At 47.6% G+C, this 20455-nt stretch overlaps 1 protein-coding gene across 2 annotated transcripts in view; it reads right to left on the bottom strand.

The window, feature by feature from the left end:
• Nucleotides 1-20455, bottom strand: part of LOC138663761 (zinc finger protein 182-like) — a 191035-nt gene that overhangs the window by 155852 nt on the left and 14728 nt on the right. For both annotated transcript variants that reach the window (XM_069750091.1, XM_069750090.1), the window contains exons 2-5: nt 9407-9556; nt 9098-9277; nt 8891-9014; nt 8711-8808 (exon numbers count right to left, since the gene is read on the bottom strand). In XM_069750091.1, coding sequence (XP_069606192.1) covers nt 8711-8808; nt 8891-9014; nt 9098-9277; nt 9407-9484 — 480 coding nt within the window. In that variant the 5' untranslated portion in view covers nt 9485-9556. The remainder of the gene's footprint in view (nt 1-8710; nt 8809-8890; nt 9015-9097; nt 9278-9406; nt 9557-20455) is intronic.

Below are 20455 nucleotides of genomic sequence, written 5' to 3'. Positions count from 1 at the left end.
GAAGGCACGCCACATATGCGACACACTTACGCTAATTTTCTATAGACCTGTGTCGCCCTTTGTCACATATCTACTTCCATCTTGGTTAGGGCTCATACTCACTTGCGAGAAACTCTGATGAGTCTCGCATGTTAATACCCAGCACTGCACCCAGCACTCAGGAGCGGAGCGTGTGGCTGCACGTATTCCTATGCGGCCGCACGCTCCGATCTGAGTGCCGGCAGCAGTGCTGGGTATTAATATGCGAGACTCATCCAGGTTTCTCGCAAGTGAGTATGAGCCCTTAGTGTGTAGCTTACATGGTGGGCTTTGTCGTGTTTGGAGTCTGAGTGCGCATTTCCTAAACATTCCATAGGAGGTGTTGACATTCTACACGTGTCTAATAAGTGATCACCATTTTCTATTGGATAATTCCCACTTAAATACAACTCATCTTTATACCACATCATCCCTGGAGGAAGAAGTTTCTGTGAAACGCGTGTCGCCTGTAGCAGAACTTCACCATCTCCCTTGTGGTTTGTACATCTGGTGCTGTGTGGGTAAATAATACTACTTTTGCTATCATATAGTCTTCTATTGATGTGTATTATCATATGGGTAGCTTACTCTATATATCAATATTATAATCACTTACACTACTACCTTCACTTTATTATATTTATTATCTAAGTTTTATAGATGTACCCTTTTGGCTTCACTTTTTGGATTGGTACAGCAAGGTTTCCACTATGGATCTTCTTTTGATAGGGTGATTTCTGTCATTTTCTCATTACCTGTGGTTCTCGATTTTTCCTGTTTACAAATTTTATTGTCTGCTTTAATATATTACTAATAAATAGTTGGCGATTTTATTGGTTTGCATTTGTTCTATTTTTGTTAAGTCTACGCTGTCAGTAAGACATTTCAACGTATGCAACCCTTGCATTCACACGTAAAATCTTTCAGTAAATTCCATGTAACAAACTGTGTAAATAACTATAAAAAAATAAACAAAATTACAGCAACCATTATCGCAGAAAAATCTTTGACTTCTCTGCATCTAGTGATTACTACTCACCTGGGCAGTTATCTGTAGGAATCTCCTCTCTACACCGCTCATCACTCCTCACATAGGTCTCTGTAGTATTACTATGGGTCGGATCTTCACCCTGAAACAAATATTGTAAAAGTCACAGACAGATGGAGAAGTCACATCTATGATCAGCTCTAATCCTGCGATCTCCACCGCTCTCATTACACAAGTCTAAAACATAATACTGGTGGATAAAACAAGACTGAGCACAAGACCTACACAGCCATCTACACATCATAGGGGAGATCACATGACTAGGGTTGAGCGAAACGGATCTTTCATTTTCAAAAGTCATGAAACCCGACCCGACCCCTGTGTGGGGTCGGCCATGCGGTACGCGACTTTCGTGCCAAAGTCGTGTTTCAATGACGCTAAAAGCGCCATTTCTCAGCCAATGAAGGTGGATGCAGAGTGTGGGCAGCGTGATGACATAGGTCCTGGTCCCCACCATCTTAGAGAAGGGCATTGCAGTGATTGGCTTGCTGTCTGCAGCGTCACAGGGGCTATAAAGAGGAGTTCCCGCCGACCGCCATCTTACTGCTGCTGATCTGAGCATAGGGAGAGGTTGCTGCAGCTTCGTCAGAAGCAGGGATAGCGTTAGGCAGGGTCCATTAACCACCAAACCGCTTGTGCTGTAGCGATTTCCACGGTCCAACACCACCTTTTGTTTGCAGGGACAGTGGAAGCTACATTTTTTTTTCCTCAGCGCTGTAGCTCATTGGGCTGCCCTAGAAGGCTCCCTGATAGCTGCATTGCTGTGTGTACGCCCCTGTGCGAACCAACTGCTTTTTTCAAAGCACAAATCCGGTTGTTCCTTCCTTTCTGCACTGCTATCTTTTTTGTTTGTCCACACTTTTTATTTAATTTGTGCAGCAGTCCACTCCTTATTGCTGCCTGCCATATCTGGCTGAGATTACTGCAGGGAGATAGTAATTGTAGGACAGTCCCTTTTTTTTTTTTTTTTAATTCTCCCTAAAAAAATAAGTTGTGGGAGATTAAGATTGGCATTTCTGCTTGAGTGCCATCCCTGTGTGTGCCATCTCTCTCAAATAGTGGGCCACAGAAAGCCTAGTGTTTTTTTATTGGGTTTATAAATTCTCCCTGAAAAAAAAAAAAAAAAACAGTGGGAGATTAATATTGGCCTTTGTGCTTCTGTGCCAGTCGTGTGTGCCATCTCTCAGAAATAGTGGGCCACAGAAAGCCTAGTGCCTGCTTTGGGTTATTAAATTCTCCCTGAAAAAGAAAGAAACAGTGGGAGATTAATATTGACATTTGTGCTTGAGTGACAGTCCTGCGTGTGTGGCATCTCTCTCATTTGGTGCCACAGAACAGAGTGTGTAACATCGTGCCTGATTTTCCTTGCGGTCTCACCCACCTATAAAGGGATATCTAAATCATACAGAAGTTAGAGTTCACCTTGTAAGTTGTTTGACAGTAACAAATACCGTTACTTTGGTGACGTTTTTAAAACAATGAGGAAGTCTGGTGGAAGAGGTCGTTGCCGTGGGCGTTCATTGCCAGCTGGTAATGATGGTAGTGGTAGTACTAGTGGAGCATCAGGTGGTCGTGGGAAATACAATATAGGACCTAAGTCTCGAGCTGTGGAGCCAGGTTCGTCGTCTGGCTACACAAGGCCTCGAACACTCCCTTTTTTTGGGAGTAGGAAAACCGCTTTTAAAGCCGGAGCAGCAAGAGCAAGTTTTGGCTTACCTTGCTGGCTCAGCCTCTAGCTTTTTTGCCTCCTCTTCTGAAACTGGTAAATGCAAAAGCAGCGCGTCGTTAGTGGATGTTCACGGTCAGGGACAAGTCGCTTCCTTGTCCTCTTCAGTAAAAACAACAACAGAGAAGGATGCAGCAGGCAACACAACGGGTTACTCCATGGAGCTCTTTACACATACCGTCCCTGGCTTAGAAAGTGAAACAGTTAACAGGCCAAGCCCATTACAAGTTGAATCTGACATGGAGTGCACTGATGCACAGCCACAGCCAGACTACTATGCTGTTCCTTTGACTCAGACCACAACATTGCCCTCGCAGGGTACTGATCCAGAATCAGACCCTGATGAGACTATGGTGCCCCGTCACGAACGCTATACCACCGACTTACACGGTGACACAGACGAAGTTGCACACGAGATAGAAGAGGAGGTTATAGATTACCCAGTTGTTGACCCCGATTGGCAGCCATTGGGGGAACAGGGTGCAGGCGGCAGTAGTTCTGAAGCGGAGGAGGAGGGGCCGCAGCAGGCATCAACATCGCAACAGGTTCCATCTGCCGGGCCCGTATCTGGCCCAAAACGCGTGGCAAAGCCAAAACCTGTTGGAGGACAGCGTGGCCATCCGGTTAAAGCTCAGTCTGCAATGCCTGAAAAGGGATCCGATGCTAGAAAGAGTGCAGTCTGGCATTTTTTTTTAAACATCCAATTGATCAGCGCAAAGTCATCTGTCAAAAATGTTCAACTACCTTAAGCAGAGGTCAGAATCTGAAAAGTCTAAATACAAGTTGCATGCATAGACATTTAACCACCATGCATTTGCAAGCATGGACTAACTACCAAACGTCCCTTAAGGTTGTAGCACCCTCGGCCAATGAAGCTAGTCAGCAACGCTACATCCCTTCCATCACTGTAAGGCCACCATTTTCCGCACCACCTGCAGTATCTGTGCAGGTTTCTTTGCCAGGCCAAAGCAGTCAGGGAATCACCAGTTTCGTAGTAGGAAACACTGCATCTAGGCCACCGGTGGCAACAATACCGTCTCCAACCGTCTCTCAGTCTGCCATGTCCACCGGCACCCCCGCTAGTTCCACGATCTCCAGTCCAACTCACCCTACATGAGACTCTGGTTAGAAAAAGGAAGTACTTATCTTCGCATCTGCGTACACAGGGTTTGAACGCCCACGCTAGACTAATTTCGTTAGAGATGATGCCCTACCGGTTAGTTGAAAGCGAAGCTTTCAAAGCCCTGATGGACTAAGCTGTACCACGCTACGAGCTACTCAGTCGACAGTTCTTTTCGAGAAAAGCCATCCCAGCCCTCCACCAGCATGTTAAAGAGCGCATCGTCCATGCACTCAGGCAATCTGTGAGTACAAAGGTGCACCTGACAACAGATGCATGGACCAGTAGGCATGGCCAGGGACGGTACGTGTCCATCACGGCACACTGGGTGAATGTGGTGGATGCAGGGTCCACAGGGGACAGCAATTTTGGGACAGTTCTGCCTAGCCCACGGTCTAGGAAACAGTTGGCTGTAGCCGTTCGCACCCCCTCCTCCTCCTCCTGCAGAAGCGAGAGCTCGTCCACAGACCGCAGTCGCACAACCACTCAATCCGCAGCTGCCACTGTTGCACACCAGTTGTCCCATTATGGGGCAGCTACTGGCAAGCGTCAGCAGGCTGTATTGGCTATGAAGTGTTTGGGCGACAACAGACACACCGCGGAAGTTCTGTCCGAGTTCTTGCAGAAAGAAACGCAGTCGTGGCTGGGCACTGTAGATCTTGAGCCAGGCAAGGTAGTGAGTGATAACGGAAGGAATTTCATGGCTGCCATCTCCCTTTCCCAACTGAAACACATTCCTTGCCTGGCTCACACCTTAAACCTGGTGGTGCAGTGCTTCCTGAAAAGTTATTCGGGGTTATCCGACCTGCTCCTCAAAGTGCGCGGACTTTGCTCGCATATCCGCCGTTCGCCCGTACACTCCAGCCGTATGCAGACCTATCAGCGGTCTTTGAACCTTCCCCAGCGTCGCCTAATCATAGACGTTGCAACAAGGTGGAACTCCACACTGCACATGCTTCAGAGACTGTGCGAACAGAGGCGTGCTGTTATGTATTTGTGGGAGGATACACATACACGGGCAGGCAGTAGGATGGCAGACATGGAGTTGTCAGGTGTGCAGTGGTCGAAGATACAAGACATGTGTCAAGTCCTTCAGTGTTTTGAGGAATGCACACGGCTGGTTAGTGCAGACAACGCCATAATAAGCATGAGCATCCCCCTAATGCATCTGCTGATGCAAAGTTTGACGCACATAAAGGATCAGGCGTCTGCAGCAGAGGAAGCGGAAAGCCTTGATGACAGTCAGCCATTGTCTGGTCAGGGCAGTGTACAGGACGAGGTAGCGGGCGAACAGGAGGAGGACGAGGAGGATGATGGGGATGAGTATTTTTTTTAATGAGGAAGCTTTGCCGGGGCCACTGGAAATTGGTGGCGTGGCAAGGCCGGGTTCAGGATTTTTTAGGGAGACAAGTGACGCGTAGATGTGCCTGAAACTGCCCCTCAACCCAGCACAACCGCAGAATTGACAACTGAACTTTGGCCCACATGGCGGATTATGCCTTATCTATCCTCAAAAGGGACCCCCGCATTTCTAAAATGATGAACGATGACGATTACTGGTTGGCCTGCCTCCTTGATCCTCGCTATAAAAGGCAAATTGCAAAATATTATGCCATATGAGAACTTGGAACTAATATTAGCAACCAAACAATCAACTCTTGTTGACCGTTTGCTTCAGGGATTCCCAGCACACAGCGCCCGTGATCGTTCTCACACGAGCTGCAGGGGGCAGCAGACCAGAGGTGTTAGAGGTGCAGAAATCAGAAGTGGCGTTGGACAGAGGGGTTTTCTGACCAGGTTGTGGAGTGATTTTGCTATGACCGCAGACAGGACAGGTACTGCAGCATCAATTCAAAGTGACAGGAGACAACATTTGTCCAGTATGGTTACTAAATATTTTTCATCCCTTATCGATGTTCTCCCTCAACCGTCATTCCCATTTGATTACTGGGCATCCAAATTAGACACCTGGCCAGAATTGGCAGAATATGCATTGCAGGAGCTTGCTTGCCCGGCAGCTAGTGTCCTATCAGAAAGAGTATTCAGTGCTGCAGGTTCAATATTAACCGAAAAAAGGACTCGTCTGGCTACCCAAAATGTTGATGATCTAACCTTCATTAAAATGAACCACAACTGGATTTCGAATTCTTTTGCCCCACCTTGCCCGGCTGACACCTAGCTTTCCTATGAAAAGATCTTGCTTGTGGACTACTCTGACTGAATTTTCCAATATCGTAATTTGCAGCAGCTGATTGTCCAGCATACGACATGTGTACACCTCCCTAAATGGCCAAACTCCCCCCACAGGGCCGTGGTCTCGCCACTTGGCGCAACCACCCGTGAGAGTGCCGTTTGTCTGAAGAGGTGGGTGTGCCCGCTTTTGGTCGACGGCACTGCCACTGGGTCCCTCATAGTAAAATAAAGTGGCTCTGGCGGTGGTGGTGCGCACCCAACGTCATACAAACTGTTGTAACATGATGGGCCCTGGGCCTGTACTGCCGGCCACAAGAGAGTCCCCCCCCCACCCCCCCGCTCAAACATTGCTCGACCACTTGCACAATTATCTCTCACAGTTCCACCAGTGTGTAGTCTATGCGCTGACATCCTTCAATGCCTGGCACTGACAATACCATTGTGTTGACATGTATGATGGTACTTAACATAGTCAGGGGCAGTGTCCTATATTTACACCAGTAAATAATTGGCGCCACATTACTAGGTCTAAAACTCAGTAGAGGAGCCCACCCCTGTACCTAAGTATTCAACCCTTTTGCGTTTTGGTTTTGTTGTAATGCGAGACATTAACATCTATTTATTTTTTGGGAGTACTAACTGGCAGACACTCATTACAATCGGCCTCCGCTGACAACACCAATGCTGCCTATGTACCCCTGCAAGAGAATTGCTAGTGCCTACAGCCAAATTTTGTTATGTTAGGCCTACTACGCCTGTCTGCGGTCCCTCCTTCCACTAGTCGTCCACTGACCTGACCATTGCTGCCCGTGTACCCCTGGAACCTTTTTTAAACTGCATTGAGCCAAATTTTTTGTTTACGGCCTACTACCTGTGTCTCTGCGCCACTCAATACAGCTGTCCTCCTTTTAAAAAAGCTGAGCGTCAATAGTCTGGTTTTCAGCCTATAGGAATTTGACAACTGCATTGGGGCTACTACTTCGCTACGGCCTACTAACGGTGTCTTCCACTCCAAGGTGTTCTCCATTTCTTCGATCTTCTGGCTCTTCTTAAGTAGTTGTTGAAAACAACACTGCATTAGGCCTACAAGTTGGGTCTGGGTCGTAGAGACGGTGTCTTCCACTCCAAGGTGTTCCCCAGGTTTCGTCTCCATTGCTTCGATCTTCTGGCTCTTCTTAAGTAGTTGTTGAAAACAACACTGCATTAGGCCTACAAGTTGGGTCTGGGTCGTAGAGACGGTGTCTGCCGCTCCAAGGAGTTCTCCAGGTTGCCACATAATCAAAGCTGCATAGAGCCTATTTTGTAATTTTACGCCTACAAAGTCTTTCTGCGGTCCCTCCTTCCAATTGTCCTCCACTGAGCACAACAATGCAGACCGTGTACCCATGTAACCTTTTTTAAGCCAGCGTCGAGCCAACTTTGTGGTTTAAGGCCTACTTGTAGTGTCTGGCTGCGCCACTCAATACAGCTGTCCTCTTTACAAAAAATGACCTACAATTATCTGTTTTTCAGCCTATCGGAATTGTAAAACTGCAGTGGGCCCACTAGTTGGGTTGGGGCCTTCTATCTGTGTCTGCCGCTCCTTGCTGTTCTCCTACAGTGAACAAAGCTGTGCCGCCGGTTTACTACTGTTGCCAATTTTGAACTGCATTTAGACTACTTACTGATTTGGGCCGACTCTCTGTGTCAGCCTCTCATTCCAGTTGTCCTCCATTGAACAAAACAATGCCCCCTGGTTAGTCCTGTTACCAATTTTGAACTGCATTTAGCCCACTTTATTATTTGGGCCTATATCTGTGTTTCTTCCTCATGCTGCCCATTGCCCAGCCAGTGCTAGATGACTCTGCTGGTACATTAAACCAGACCACTACATTCCCCTTTCACGCTACACAGCCAGAATCTGACCCTGCTGAAAGTCAGGTTCCCCTTCCCGCATACTATACCACCTTACACGGGGACAAAGAGGAAGGTGCAGATGAAGGTGCAGGTTCCTTCATCAGGTGGGGGGAGGAATACTCGTTGGCGACGTCACTGGCACAGGGCCCCTCATAGTACGCAAAAGTGTTGCTGCCGGTGGGAGGCGCTCCCGCCGTGCAAACACACCGCTGTACTTTGAGGGGCCCTGTGCCAGTGCCAATGCCAACGAGTGCCCCCCCCCCCGCTTGCTCAGGATCACAGCACTTGCAAAGTTGAAATACTTACCTCTCCCTGCTCCACTGCCGTGACGTGGTCCAGATTTCCTGGGCCCACTAATTACTTGAACCAGCCCTACCCCCCACAACTTTAGCCAAATGACCCCCAATTTCCAATGCCTTACTATTATTATGAGGTAAATTTAGATTGACAAGCTGCAGGAATAAGAATGTATGTTTTTTGCCATTAAAATGGACACTATACATGTTTTCCTGGCATCCACTCACTGCCGACTATGCTCCCCCATTGACTTGCATTGGGTTTCGTGTTTCAGTCGATCCCCGACTTTTCACGGTAATCGGCCGATTGCACTCGACTCGACTTTTGAGATAGTCGGGTTTCGCGAAACCGGCTCGACTCTAAAAAGGTCAAGGTCACTCAACCCTACTCATGACACCTTCTCTCCATCTACCTGATGATCCTGAGGAACATTGGGATCTTCTTGTTTACAGTCCTGTGGAAGAAGAGGAAGGGGACCTCTCTCTGGTGTTGTCCTCTTACTGAATAGAACTAGTGGAAACACATACAAGGACTGAATTAATTCTTTACATACAAATATGTATTATAGGCCGTGTGTATTTAGTCCTATTACCTGTTGATGTGAGGGTCTGGGGAACGTCCATCACGACGTCCTTGTACAGATCTTTGTGTCCTTCTAAATACTCCCACTCCTCGATGGAGAAATAGATGGAAACATCCTGACACCTTATAGGAACCTGACACATACAATGATACCGTCATCCCCCCGATCCTTTCATAGCGTTACTGTATAATGCCCCAGCATTCCCAGCAGTGTCACCTCTCCAGTCAGAAGTTCAATCATCTTGTAGGTGAGTTCTAGGATCTTCTGGTCATTGATGTCCTCATGGATCAGGGGGTGAGATAGAGGCCCCGCGATTGGGCTCAGGGGTCTTCCCAATGCCTCAGACATAGGGTACTGACAGCGCTCACTAGAGGTCTTTTTCATTACTGTGTAATCCTGGTTATGGAGAGACACATTAATAAATCTCACTACAGACATTTCCAGAGTCCTCACCTCTCCACTTCTGTCCATCTGTTATTCCCATAGATGAGAATGATGTAATGTGACGTCATCAGAATCTCTCACCTCTCCAGTAAGCTGGAAGAGGATCTCTACGGTGAGATGTAATATTCTCTCCACCATCTTGTCCCTGTCCCTATCCATCTTTGGTGGGTCAAGCAGGACAGTTATCTTATATGTAAGATCGCCACTCAGAGGATCTGATTTTCCAGGTACCTAAATGGGAAGATGATTAAATTTAAAAATGAAAAAAAAAAAATCCCTGGTAAGGATACAAATACTGGTAGTAGAGAGCTATGGCTGTATAGCTATTGATACAGACAGAAATAAGTAAATTCAGATGAATGAACCTTTCAAAATTTTAATTTGCCAGCCTCCCCGAGGCTTTAAAAAAAAAAATAAAATTTGTGAAAAATCACAAGTCCTGCAAGATCTCCACTTATCCTAAAAAGATCAGCATGACACTAATGCCTCGTAGGACTGTATCCAAGCACTTTCAAGCTTTTCAAATCAAATACAGTCTTAGTAAAGTGACCACAACATATATTGCTACGGATAAATGATTGGTAATTCATGAAAACTTCCACACTATTTAACCCCTTAGTGACAGAGCCAATTTGGTACTTAATGACCGGGCCAATTTTTGCAATTCTGACCACTGTCACTTTATGAGGTTATAACTCTGGAACGCTTCAACGGATCCCGCTGATTCTGAGATTGTTTTTTCATGACATATTGTACTTCATGTTAGTGGTAACATTTCTTCGATATTACTTGCGATTATTTATGAAAAAAATGGAAATATGGCGAAAATTTTTAAAATTTTGCAATTTTCAAACTTTGTATTTTTATGCCCTTAAATCAGAGAGATATGTCACGAAAAATAGTTAATAAATAACATTTCCCACATGTCTACTTTACATCAGCACAATTTTGTAAACAAAATTATTTTTTGTTAGGGAGTTATAAGGGTTAAAAGTTGACCAGCAATTTCTCATTTTTACAACACCATTTTTTTTAGGGACCACATCCCATTTGAAGTCATTTTGAGGGGTCTATATGATAGAAAATAATGAAGTGTGACACCATTCTAAAAACTACACCCCTCAAGGTTCTCAAAACCACATTCAAGAAGTTTATTAATCCTTTACGTGCTTCACAGGAACTGAAACAATGTGGAAGGAAAAAATGAACATTTAACTTTTTTTTGCAAACATCTTAATTTAGAACCATTTTTTTTATTTTCACAAGTGTAAAAACAGAAATGTAACCATAAATTTTGTTATGCAATTTCTCCTGAATACGCCAATACCCCATATGTGGGGGTAAACCACTTTTTGGGCACACCGCAGAACTTAGAAGTAAAGGAGCGCCGTTTGACTTTTTCAATGCAGAATTGGCTGGAATTGAGATCGGACACCATGTCACGTTTAGAGAGCCCCTGATGTGCCTAAACAGTGGAAACCCCCCACAAGTGACACCATTTTGGAAACTAGACCCCTTAGGGAACTTATCTAGATGTGTGGTGAGCACTTTGAACCCCCATGTGCTTCTCAGAAGTTTATAATGTAGAGCCGTGGGGGGGGAAAAAAAAAAAAAAAAAAAAAAAAAAAAAAATCACATTTTTTCTCCAAAAATGATCTTTTTGCCCACAAATTTTTATTTTCACAAAGGTAACAGGAGAAATTAGACCACAAAAGTTGTTGTGCAATTTGTCCTGAGTATGCTGGTACCCCATATGTGGAGGTAAACCACTGTTTGGGCGCACGGTAGAGCTCGGGAGGAAGGAGCGCCGTTTTGGAATGCAGACTTTGATAGAATGGTCTGCGGGCATTATGTTGCGTTTGCAGAGCCCCTGATGTACCTAACCAGTAGAAACCCTCCACAAGTGACCCCATTTTGGAGACTAGACCCCCCAAGGAACTTATCTAGATGTGTGGTGAGAACTTTGAATGCCCAAGTGCTTCACAGAAGTTTAGAATGCAGAGTCGTGAAAATAAAAAATATTTTTTTTTCCACAAAAAAGATTTTTTAGCCCCCAAGTTTTTATTTTCACAAGGGTAACAAGAGAAATTGGACCCCAAAAGTTGTTGTCCAATTTATCCCGAGTATGCTGATGCCAAATATGTGGGGGTAACCCACTGTTTGGGCGCACGGCAGAGCTCAGAAGGGCGGGAGCACCATTTGACTTTTTGAGCGCAAAATTGGCTGTCGTGTTTGGAGACCCTCTGATGTAACTAAACAGTGGAAACCCCCCAATTCTAGCTCCAACCCTAACCCCAACACACCCCTAACCCTAACCCATAATCCTAATCACTAACCCTAACGATAATCCCAACCCTTACCCCAAAACAACCCTAATGTCAACCCTAACCATAATCAAAACCCTAAATCCAACACACCCCTAATCCTAATCTCAACCCTAACCTCAAACCTAACCCTAATCCCAATACACCCCTAATCACAACCCTAACCTTAACCCTAATCCCAAACCTAACCCTAATCCCAAGCGTAACCCTAATGCCAACCCTAACCCTAATACCAACCCTAATCCAAACCCTAACCCTAATCCCAGCTCTAACCCTAACTTTAGCCCCAACCCTAACCCTAAGGCTACTTTCACACTTGCGTCGTTTGGCATCCGTCGCAATCCGTCATTTTGGACAAGAAACGGATCCTGCAAATGTGCCCGCAGGATGCGTTTTTTGCCCATAGACTTGTATTGCCGACGGATCGCGACGGATGGCCACACGTCGCGTCCGTAGTGCACTGGATCAGTGTTTTGGCGGACCGTCAGCACAAAAAAAGTTCAATGTAACGTTTTTTTGTACGTCGCATCCGCCATTTCTAACCGCGCATGCGTGGCCGTAACTCCGCCCCCTCCTCCCCAGGACATAGATTGGGCAGCAGATGCGTTGAAAAACTACATCCGCTGCCCACGTTGTGCACAATTTTCACAACGTGCGTCGGTATGTCGGGCCGATGCATTGCGACGGCCCCGTACCGACGTAAGTATGAAAGAAGCCTAACCCTAAATTTAGCGCCAACCCCAACTCTAAATTTAGCCCCAACCCTAAATTTAGCCCTAACCCTCACCTTACCCCTACCCCTAACCCTAATTTTAGCCCCAACTGCTCTTCTCCTGCCGGCCGGCAGATGGAGACAGATGGCGGGCGCACTGCGCATGCGCCCGCCATTTTCTTTTGCCCAGAAGATGCCGGCGGCCAGGAGGAGCAGCAGGAGGATCCAGGGACGCAGGTGAGTATTGTAGGGTCCCCGAATCCCCCTATTTCTCTGTCCTCTGATGTGCGATCACATCAGAGGCCAGAGAATTACACTTGGCTTTTTTTTTTGCGGTCGCCGGTAAACAGTTAATTACCGGCGATCGCAAAACAGGGGTCGCTAAAACCGACCCCCGATCATGCTCTTTGGGGGTCTCGGCTACCCCCGGAAGCCGAGACCCCAAAGACTCCCGCGGGGCCAGCCGGCAGGCGCACTGCGCATGCGCCCGCCATTTTCAAGATGGCGGCGCCCACCAGGAGCCACGAGGAGCATCGGGGGAGATAGGCAAGTATTGGGGGGCTACCTGGGACCCCTTTTCTCTATCCTCCGATGTTCGATCACATCGGAGGATAGAGAAATTAAAAAGAGATCACGTTTTTTTTTTTTTTGCGATCGCCGGTAAACGGTTAATTACCGGCGATCGCAAATGCGGGCGGGGTGGGTTAAAAAAACCCCGAATCATGTTCTCTGGGGTCTCGGCTACCACCGGCAGCCGAGACCCCGGAGAAAATCCGACTCTGGGGGGCGCCATTTACTTTTTCCACAGCGCCGTTAATTAACGGCGCTGTGGTTTAAGTACCCTTAGCGGCCGCCGTTAAAAGGCGTATCGGCGGTCGCTAAGGGGTTAATAATACCTTGCACTGACAGACTTTTTATGTTTTTTAAAATGTAAAAGTGGTCCAAAAATTATCTCGTGGGGCAGATGTCTGCCATTCCGGTGTTTATATAGAGGCTACAACATGTGGTGGGCCAAAATCTATCCATACATTTGAACAGCAACAAGTTTGTTGGTTTGAAAATCAGGAAGCAGTGGCTTAAAGGGAACCTGTCACCCCGTTTTTTGAGATTGAGCTATAAATACTGTTAAATAGGGCCTGCGCTGTGCGTTACTATAGTGTATGTAGTGTACCCTGATTTCCCATGTATGCTGAGAAATACATTACCAAAGTCGCCGTTTTCGCCTGTCAATCAGGCTGGTCTGGTCAGGTGGGCGTGTTCACAGCGCTCTTTTCTTCCCCAGCTTTCCGTTGGTGGCGTAGTGGTGTGCGCATGTCCAGAGTTCCGACTTCCCTGCGCCCACGTGAAGACACAGCGCGCGATCTGCGCTGTAATCCCTTGCATCGGTGGGGGCGGCCATCTTCCTGGGGCCGCGCGTGCGCAGATGGAGTGCTCTGCTGCACGGGGCTTCAGGAAAATGGCCGCGGGATGCCGCGCGTGCGCATTAGAGATCGCGGCGGCCATTTTCCCAAAGCCGAGATGCAAACTCGGCTTTGGGAAAATGGCCGCCGCGATCTCTAATGCGCACGCGCGGCATCCCGCGGCCATTTTCCTGAAGCCCCGTGCAGCAGAGCACTCCATCTGCGCACGCGCGGCCCCAGGAAGATGGCCGCCCCCACCGATGCAAGGGATTACAGCGCAGATCGCGCGCTGTGTCTTCACGTGGGCGCAGGGAAGTCGGAACTCTGGACATGCGCACACCACTACGCCACCAACGGAAAGCTGGGGAAGAAAAGAGCGCTGTGAACACGCCCACCTGACCAGACCAGCCTGATTGACAGGCGAAAACGGCGACTTTGGTAATGTATTTCTCAGCATACATGGGGAATCAGGGTACACTACATACACTATAGTAACGCACAGCGCAGGCCCTATTTAACAGTATTTATAGCTCAATCTCAAAAAACGAGGTGACAGGTTCCCTTTAATAACAAACTACCTTTTTATTCTGTTTAGAGAGTGAAGATGAAATGGCATTTTAAGTAAGTTATTCATTTTTTTGGGGAGTAGAACAATGATAATAATGTTGTTAATTTTTACACTTAAGGGTATGTTTGCACGGTTAGGATTGCATCAGGATTTGCTCAGGATTTGACGCAGGTAAAATCTGCACCTGAGGTCACTGGCAGGTCACCTGCATTTTTGATGCATTTTTACATGTGTTTTTCATGCATTTTGTGGGTGTTTTTGTAAGCTACATAAAGATATTTAAAAAAAAAGAATTGTGATGTAATTTCTTGTCCAACCTCTTCATTTACATACTCCATTGAAGAATAATGTTTACACATACAGATAGAGAGATAATAGATAGATGATAGATAATAGATAGCTAGATAGATACATCTATTTATCGTATCTATCTATTGTATCTATCTATCATCTATCTACCGATCTATCTGTCCATCAATATATCCAGCTATCGATAGACAATACCAAGCCCAATGTTTAGTAATGAACATAATAAAATGGTAATAAAGAGTTAGGCCGGGGTCACACTTGCAAGAAACTTGCACGAGTCTCGCACCTCAATACTCGGCACTGCCACCGGCACTCGGGACTGGAGTGTGCGGCTGCATGTATTTCTATGTAGCTGAACGCTCCAGTCCCAAGTGGCAGCAGCAGTGCTAGGTATTGAGGAGAGAGACTAGTGCGAGTTTCCCGCAAGTGTGACCCCGGCCTTAAAAGCAATATCTGTTTAATTTGAAAAAAAAAAAAAAAAAAAAAAAATGGCTTGGGCTCCTGTGCAATTTTCTGCACCAGAGAGGGAAAGCCAGCAATTGGGGGACAGATGTTTGTAGCCTGGGAAGGGGCCAATACCCATGGAGCTTCCCAGGCTATGAATATCAGTCCGCAGCTGTATATTTAGCCTTTACTGGCTATCAAAATAGGGGGACCCCCCCAAAGTCTTAGTTACTCACCAGTTAACGGTGTTTTTCGGAGTCCATGACATCACTACGGAGAGAGGGGATCCGCCCTTCAGGAACAGGAAACCTACAGATACATAAGGGCGGTACCTCTCCCACGCATCAGTTGGTTTAAAGAGCACAAGAGGACCACCAAGGTTAATAGCCTTCATAATAAACAATAATACAATAACTAACTATTCACTACCCGTGAATTATATATATAAATAAAGGAAGAGGTGTACACCCAGAACTTAAGAAGACGGGAGGGTATGTACAGGTGCTGTCATGGACTCTGAAAAACACAGTTAACCAGTGAGTAACTAAGACTTTATTCGGTCGTCCATGACAGCACTACGGAGAGAATTACAGAGAGTAACTAACTAGGGAGGGACTACAGCTTGCAGCACCCTTACACCAAAAGAGAGGTCAGAAGAGGCACCCAGGTTCAATCTATAATGGTTATAGAAAGTGTTTGGAGAAGACCAAGTAGCAGCCTTACAAATCTGGTCGATCGACACCTCCAATCTTTCCGCCCACGAAGCCGCCATAGCTCTAGTGGAATGTGCTTTAAGACCTTCAGGCGCCGGCTTGCCCTTTGAGACGTATGCCAGCGAGATAGCCTCCCTGATCCATCTAGCTAGAGTAGATTTCGATGCTCTATGCCCTTTCCTACTACCCTGATAGGACACGAATAGGGCATTATCTAACTTCCAGGGATCAGTTACCGCTAGATATTCCAGGATACCTCTTTTTATATCTAAAGTGTGTAACTTCCTTTCCTTATCGTTAGTAGGATTGGGGAGGAAAGATGGAAGAACTATTTCCTGTGTTCTGTGGAAACTGGACACTACTTTAGGGAGATATGCTGGATCAGGGGATAGTATCACTATCATCCCTAAGCTGCATGTAAGGGGGAACCCTAGATAATGCTTGTATGTCACCTATCCTACGCGCCGATGTTATGGCCACCAGGAAGGCTACTTTAAGGGATAGATGTTTAATAGAGGCTGAAGTAATTGGCTCAAATGGGGCCTCTGTCATGGCTGAGAGGACTAGGTTCAGGTCCCAAGGCATGAATCTATTCTTCACAATTGGCCTAGACCGTTTTGTTGCCCTGATGAATCTGCTGACCCAGTGATTCTCAGCAATGTTGCAGCCAAAGAGGGCCCCCAAGGCTGATACCTGCACTTTAAGAGTATTTGGGGATAACCCCATATCTAACCCCTTCTGTAAGAATTCCAAAATCTGGTCTATTGGTATTGACTGACCAGCTATTACCCCCGAGTTCTGAAGAAATCTCTTCCAGATTCTGACATAGATTTTTGTGGTTATCACTTTCCTGCTTTTCAGCAGCGTGTTAATGAGGGCAGGCGAGAACCCCCTATCTTTTAGCAGCGCCCGCTCAAAATCCACGCCGTCAGATGAAGGCCAACCGCTCGAGGATGGTAGACTGGGCCCTGGGATAGGAGATCCGGAATGTCTGGCAAGACCCATGGATCGGACATCGACATAGCCCACAGGCATGGAAACCACGTCCTTCTGGGCCAGAAGGGGGCAATTAATATTACTGTGGCTTTGTCCTTCCTGATTTTCCTCACCACCAGAGGAAGTAGAGACAGGGGAGGAAAGGCGTAGGCTACCCTGAAGTCCCAGTTTGTGAGGAGGGCGTCTACTGTCAGGGGATTTTCTCTGGGGTTCAGAGAGCAGAATTGTGCCACTTTCCTGTTTTCTTTTGTGGCAAACAGGTCTACCTCTGGTTGTCCCCACCTTTCCACGATAAGGTCGAAGATGGTGCCGTTCAGGGACCACTCTCCCTGCCTCAATGTGTTGCGACTTAAGAAATCCGCCGTAGTGTTTTCTGCCCCTTTTATGTGTAGCGCCGTCAACGAGAGAAGATGTTGCTCTGCTAGATGAACCAGACGATCTGCTACACACATCAGGGATCTGGAACGAGTCCCGCCTTGGTGATTTATGTATGCCACGGTGACTCGATTGCCCGAGAATACCCGCACGTGGTGGCCCTGTAGATAGACAAGGAGTGTTTTAACCGCCTGCTCCACAGCTGTTAACTCCTTTAGATTGGAAGACATTTCCATCTGATCACGATCCCAAAGCCCCTGGACCAATGTATCCCCCATGTGAGCCCCCCACCCAGAAGGGCTAGCATCTGAGGTGACAATACGAGTTATATTATATTCCCAGGGGACCCCTGTGGACAGATTCTCTTGGTCCAACCACCAACCGAGGGATACAATAGCATCTTGGGATAGGGTCAGCAGACTTTCTAGACAACCCCCCAACCTTTTTTGATGTGACAGCACCTCGCCCTGAAGTATCCTCGTATGATACTGAGCCCATCGGACGGCTGGAATACAGGATGAGAGAGAGCCTAACAGAGACATGGCTCTTCGTAGGGACATGGTGGGGTTTTTTGAGGCATTCAGCACCTGAAGGTGCAGGCGATTCATTTTTTTCTTGAGGCAAACGGCATTCCTGAACCTGGGAATCCAGGGTCAGGCCTAAAAATCGCTGCACCGTCATGGGCTGTAACCGTGATTTTTTAACGTTTAACATCCACCCCAGACGCTCTAGAGCTGACATCACTTTATGTAACTGTTCCAGACAGTGATCCGCCGTTTTACCTACGATAAGGAGATCGTCCAGGTAGGGGATTATTAGAATGTTGGACTCATGCAGGTGTGCCATAACTTCCGCCATTACTTTGGTAAATACCCGAGGGGCGACCGAAATCCCAAAGGGAAGGTCCCTATACTGGAAGTGTTTTACTACCCCATCCAACCGTACCGCCACCCTCGGGTATCGTTGGTGACCTGCATAAATAGGGATATGGTAATAGGCGTCCTTCAAATCCAATACTACCATAAAGCAGTTTTTAAACAGCAGCTTTATTGCGGTGTTTATAGTTTCCATTTTAAATGGTTGAACGGTCAGAAAATTATTCAGCGCTCTAAGGTTAATGATTGTTCTGAAGGAGCCGTCTGGTTTACTTATTAGGAATAGAAGAGAGTAGAAATCACTACCCTGTTCTCCTTCCGGAACCTCAGATAGGACATTTTTATTGAGCAGATCGTGAACTTCTGCTTCCAGGGCCGCCTGCTCCGCTGGAGAGGATCTGAGAGGGGTGATTCGGAAGAAGTTCTAGCTGCAGACCCGTAGCCATCAACCCCAAAATCCAATCACTACTGGAGATCTTGGACCAGGCCGGGTAGAAGGCAGATAGTCTACCTCCCACCGGGGCGACTAGTCATTGGGGTGGTTTTTTGATTTCACGGGGTGGCTCCGGACGTCCTCCACCAAACATGAACCCAGTACCTCTCTTCTTTTTATCGTCCCATCTGCTCTGGTCTCTGGCTGGTCTCTTCCGAAAGAATCTTTTCCCTGCGAAGGGACGCCTGTAAGAAGTAGTTGGTAGATTAGGAAACTTCTTCTCATCTCCGGCTTTCTCTAGCAGCTCATCTAGGACTGGCCCAAACAGGTATTCCCCTTCGCATGGGATAGAGCACAGACGAGATCTGGATTGAAGGTCACCCGGCCAACATTTCAGCCATAGGGCCCTACGTGCTGCGTTCGATAATCCTGCCGCTCTAGCCGCCATTCTTGCCGAATCCGCAGAGGCGTCTGCGAGAAAGGCAGCAGCATTTTGGATTGTTGGCAGGAATTTCAACATGGAATCTCTGGAAACACCTTCTAATTTAGACCCTAGCTGATCCAGCCAGACCATCATCGATCTAGCTGCGCATGTCGCAGCCACAGCAGGTCTCAAGGCACCCGCCGACATCTCCCATGTCCCTTTCAGGAACGAGTCAGCCTTTTTATCTAGAGGATCCTTTAGGGGGATAGATGATTTCTTAGATGCCTTAGACACCGCCGCGTCTAATTTTGGCGCCTTATCCCAGGTGTTCACCATGGGGTCCTCAAAGGGGTACCTTCGTTTAAAGGCCGGTGGAAAAGAGCCTTTTTTCTCTGGCTTCTTCCATTCTCTTTTGATGAGGTTCTGCACCTTGTCATTGAGTGGAAAGACCTACGTTTTTTAGGGTCTAGACCGCCAAACATTAGGTCCTGTGCTGAAAGATCTGGCCTTTCGTCCGCCACCCCCATGGTGGATCTAACTGATTTAATTAGTTTGTTCATTTTGTCCAACGGGAAACAGAACTGGTTAGACTCTTCTTCCGAAGAGGACGCTGAGGAGACAGAGGCGTCTGAATCAATGTCCCTACTTGGGCCAGCGGACGAATCTGAATTTGAGGCGCTAGCCTCCCTTCTTCTCTTGGAAGGCTCTGCCCGGGATAGGGATTTCAGGGACTCCTTCACCTCCTTCCTGATAATCTCCCTAAGATTTGAAGTGAAATGGGGAGACTCCTCCGCCACCTATGGGAGTGGAGAAAAGGGCTATGTCACTTATCCGGTACTACCGCTATACCGTATCCTATTCAACCATTTCCTACCGTCTGCCGCACACACGACTGACAAAGTCTTTTACGGTAGGCGTCTGGCAAAGGGCAAGCGCATAGCACGCAGTCCTTGTTTTTTGATATACCAGCGCTTTTTTTCCCCTACGGAAATAAACATAGGAAAAGACTGCATCAGGGTACATTCACGAAGATCTCTTACCCAGGCAGTAGCGGTAGGTACCGGATCACTGGCGGGGTGGGGGGCCGGTCCAGATCCTTCTGTCTAGATCTGCGACTGGGCTGATTACTGCGTCCGCGGGTCTTCGGCTGGGGGTTTGCATGGGACTTCTCCGAGGATCTGTCCTGCTCTTGCTCCAGCAGACCGACGGCAGCTTCCGGCTCATCCATAGCTGCAGATGGGCACACAGGCAGCCCTGCAGCGTTCTGTTCGGCTATAAATAGCCCTTCCCCCGGATCCGGAACATGTGCAGCTGTGTGGCCGAATCAACCCCCCCACGTGCAGGACGCTCCCCCACCCCCAATCGCCCCTCCCCCGCCGCATGCAGGACAGCGGCGCTGCAAGCAAAAAACCGGCCGGCGTTTCACTTCCGGTTTCGGACAGAGAGCTCAGGGATGCTGCCGGAAGCCGGGGACGGCTCCGCCGGACCCCCCAGCCGCCACACTACCGCCGCTCACGGCCGCAGTACAGCGGCGATCGCGGCAGAAGCCAGCGCCTG

The sequence above is a fragment of the Ranitomeya imitator genome, chromosome 2 (genome assembly GCF_032444005.1).
Source record: "Ranitomeya imitator isolate aRanImi1 chromosome 2, aRanImi1.pri, whole genome shotgun sequence".
NCBI lineage: Eukaryota > Metazoa > Chordata > Amphibia > Anura > Dendrobatidae > Ranitomeya > Ranitomeya imitator.
This window is presented reverse-complemented; position numbering and strand designations above follow the sequence as displayed.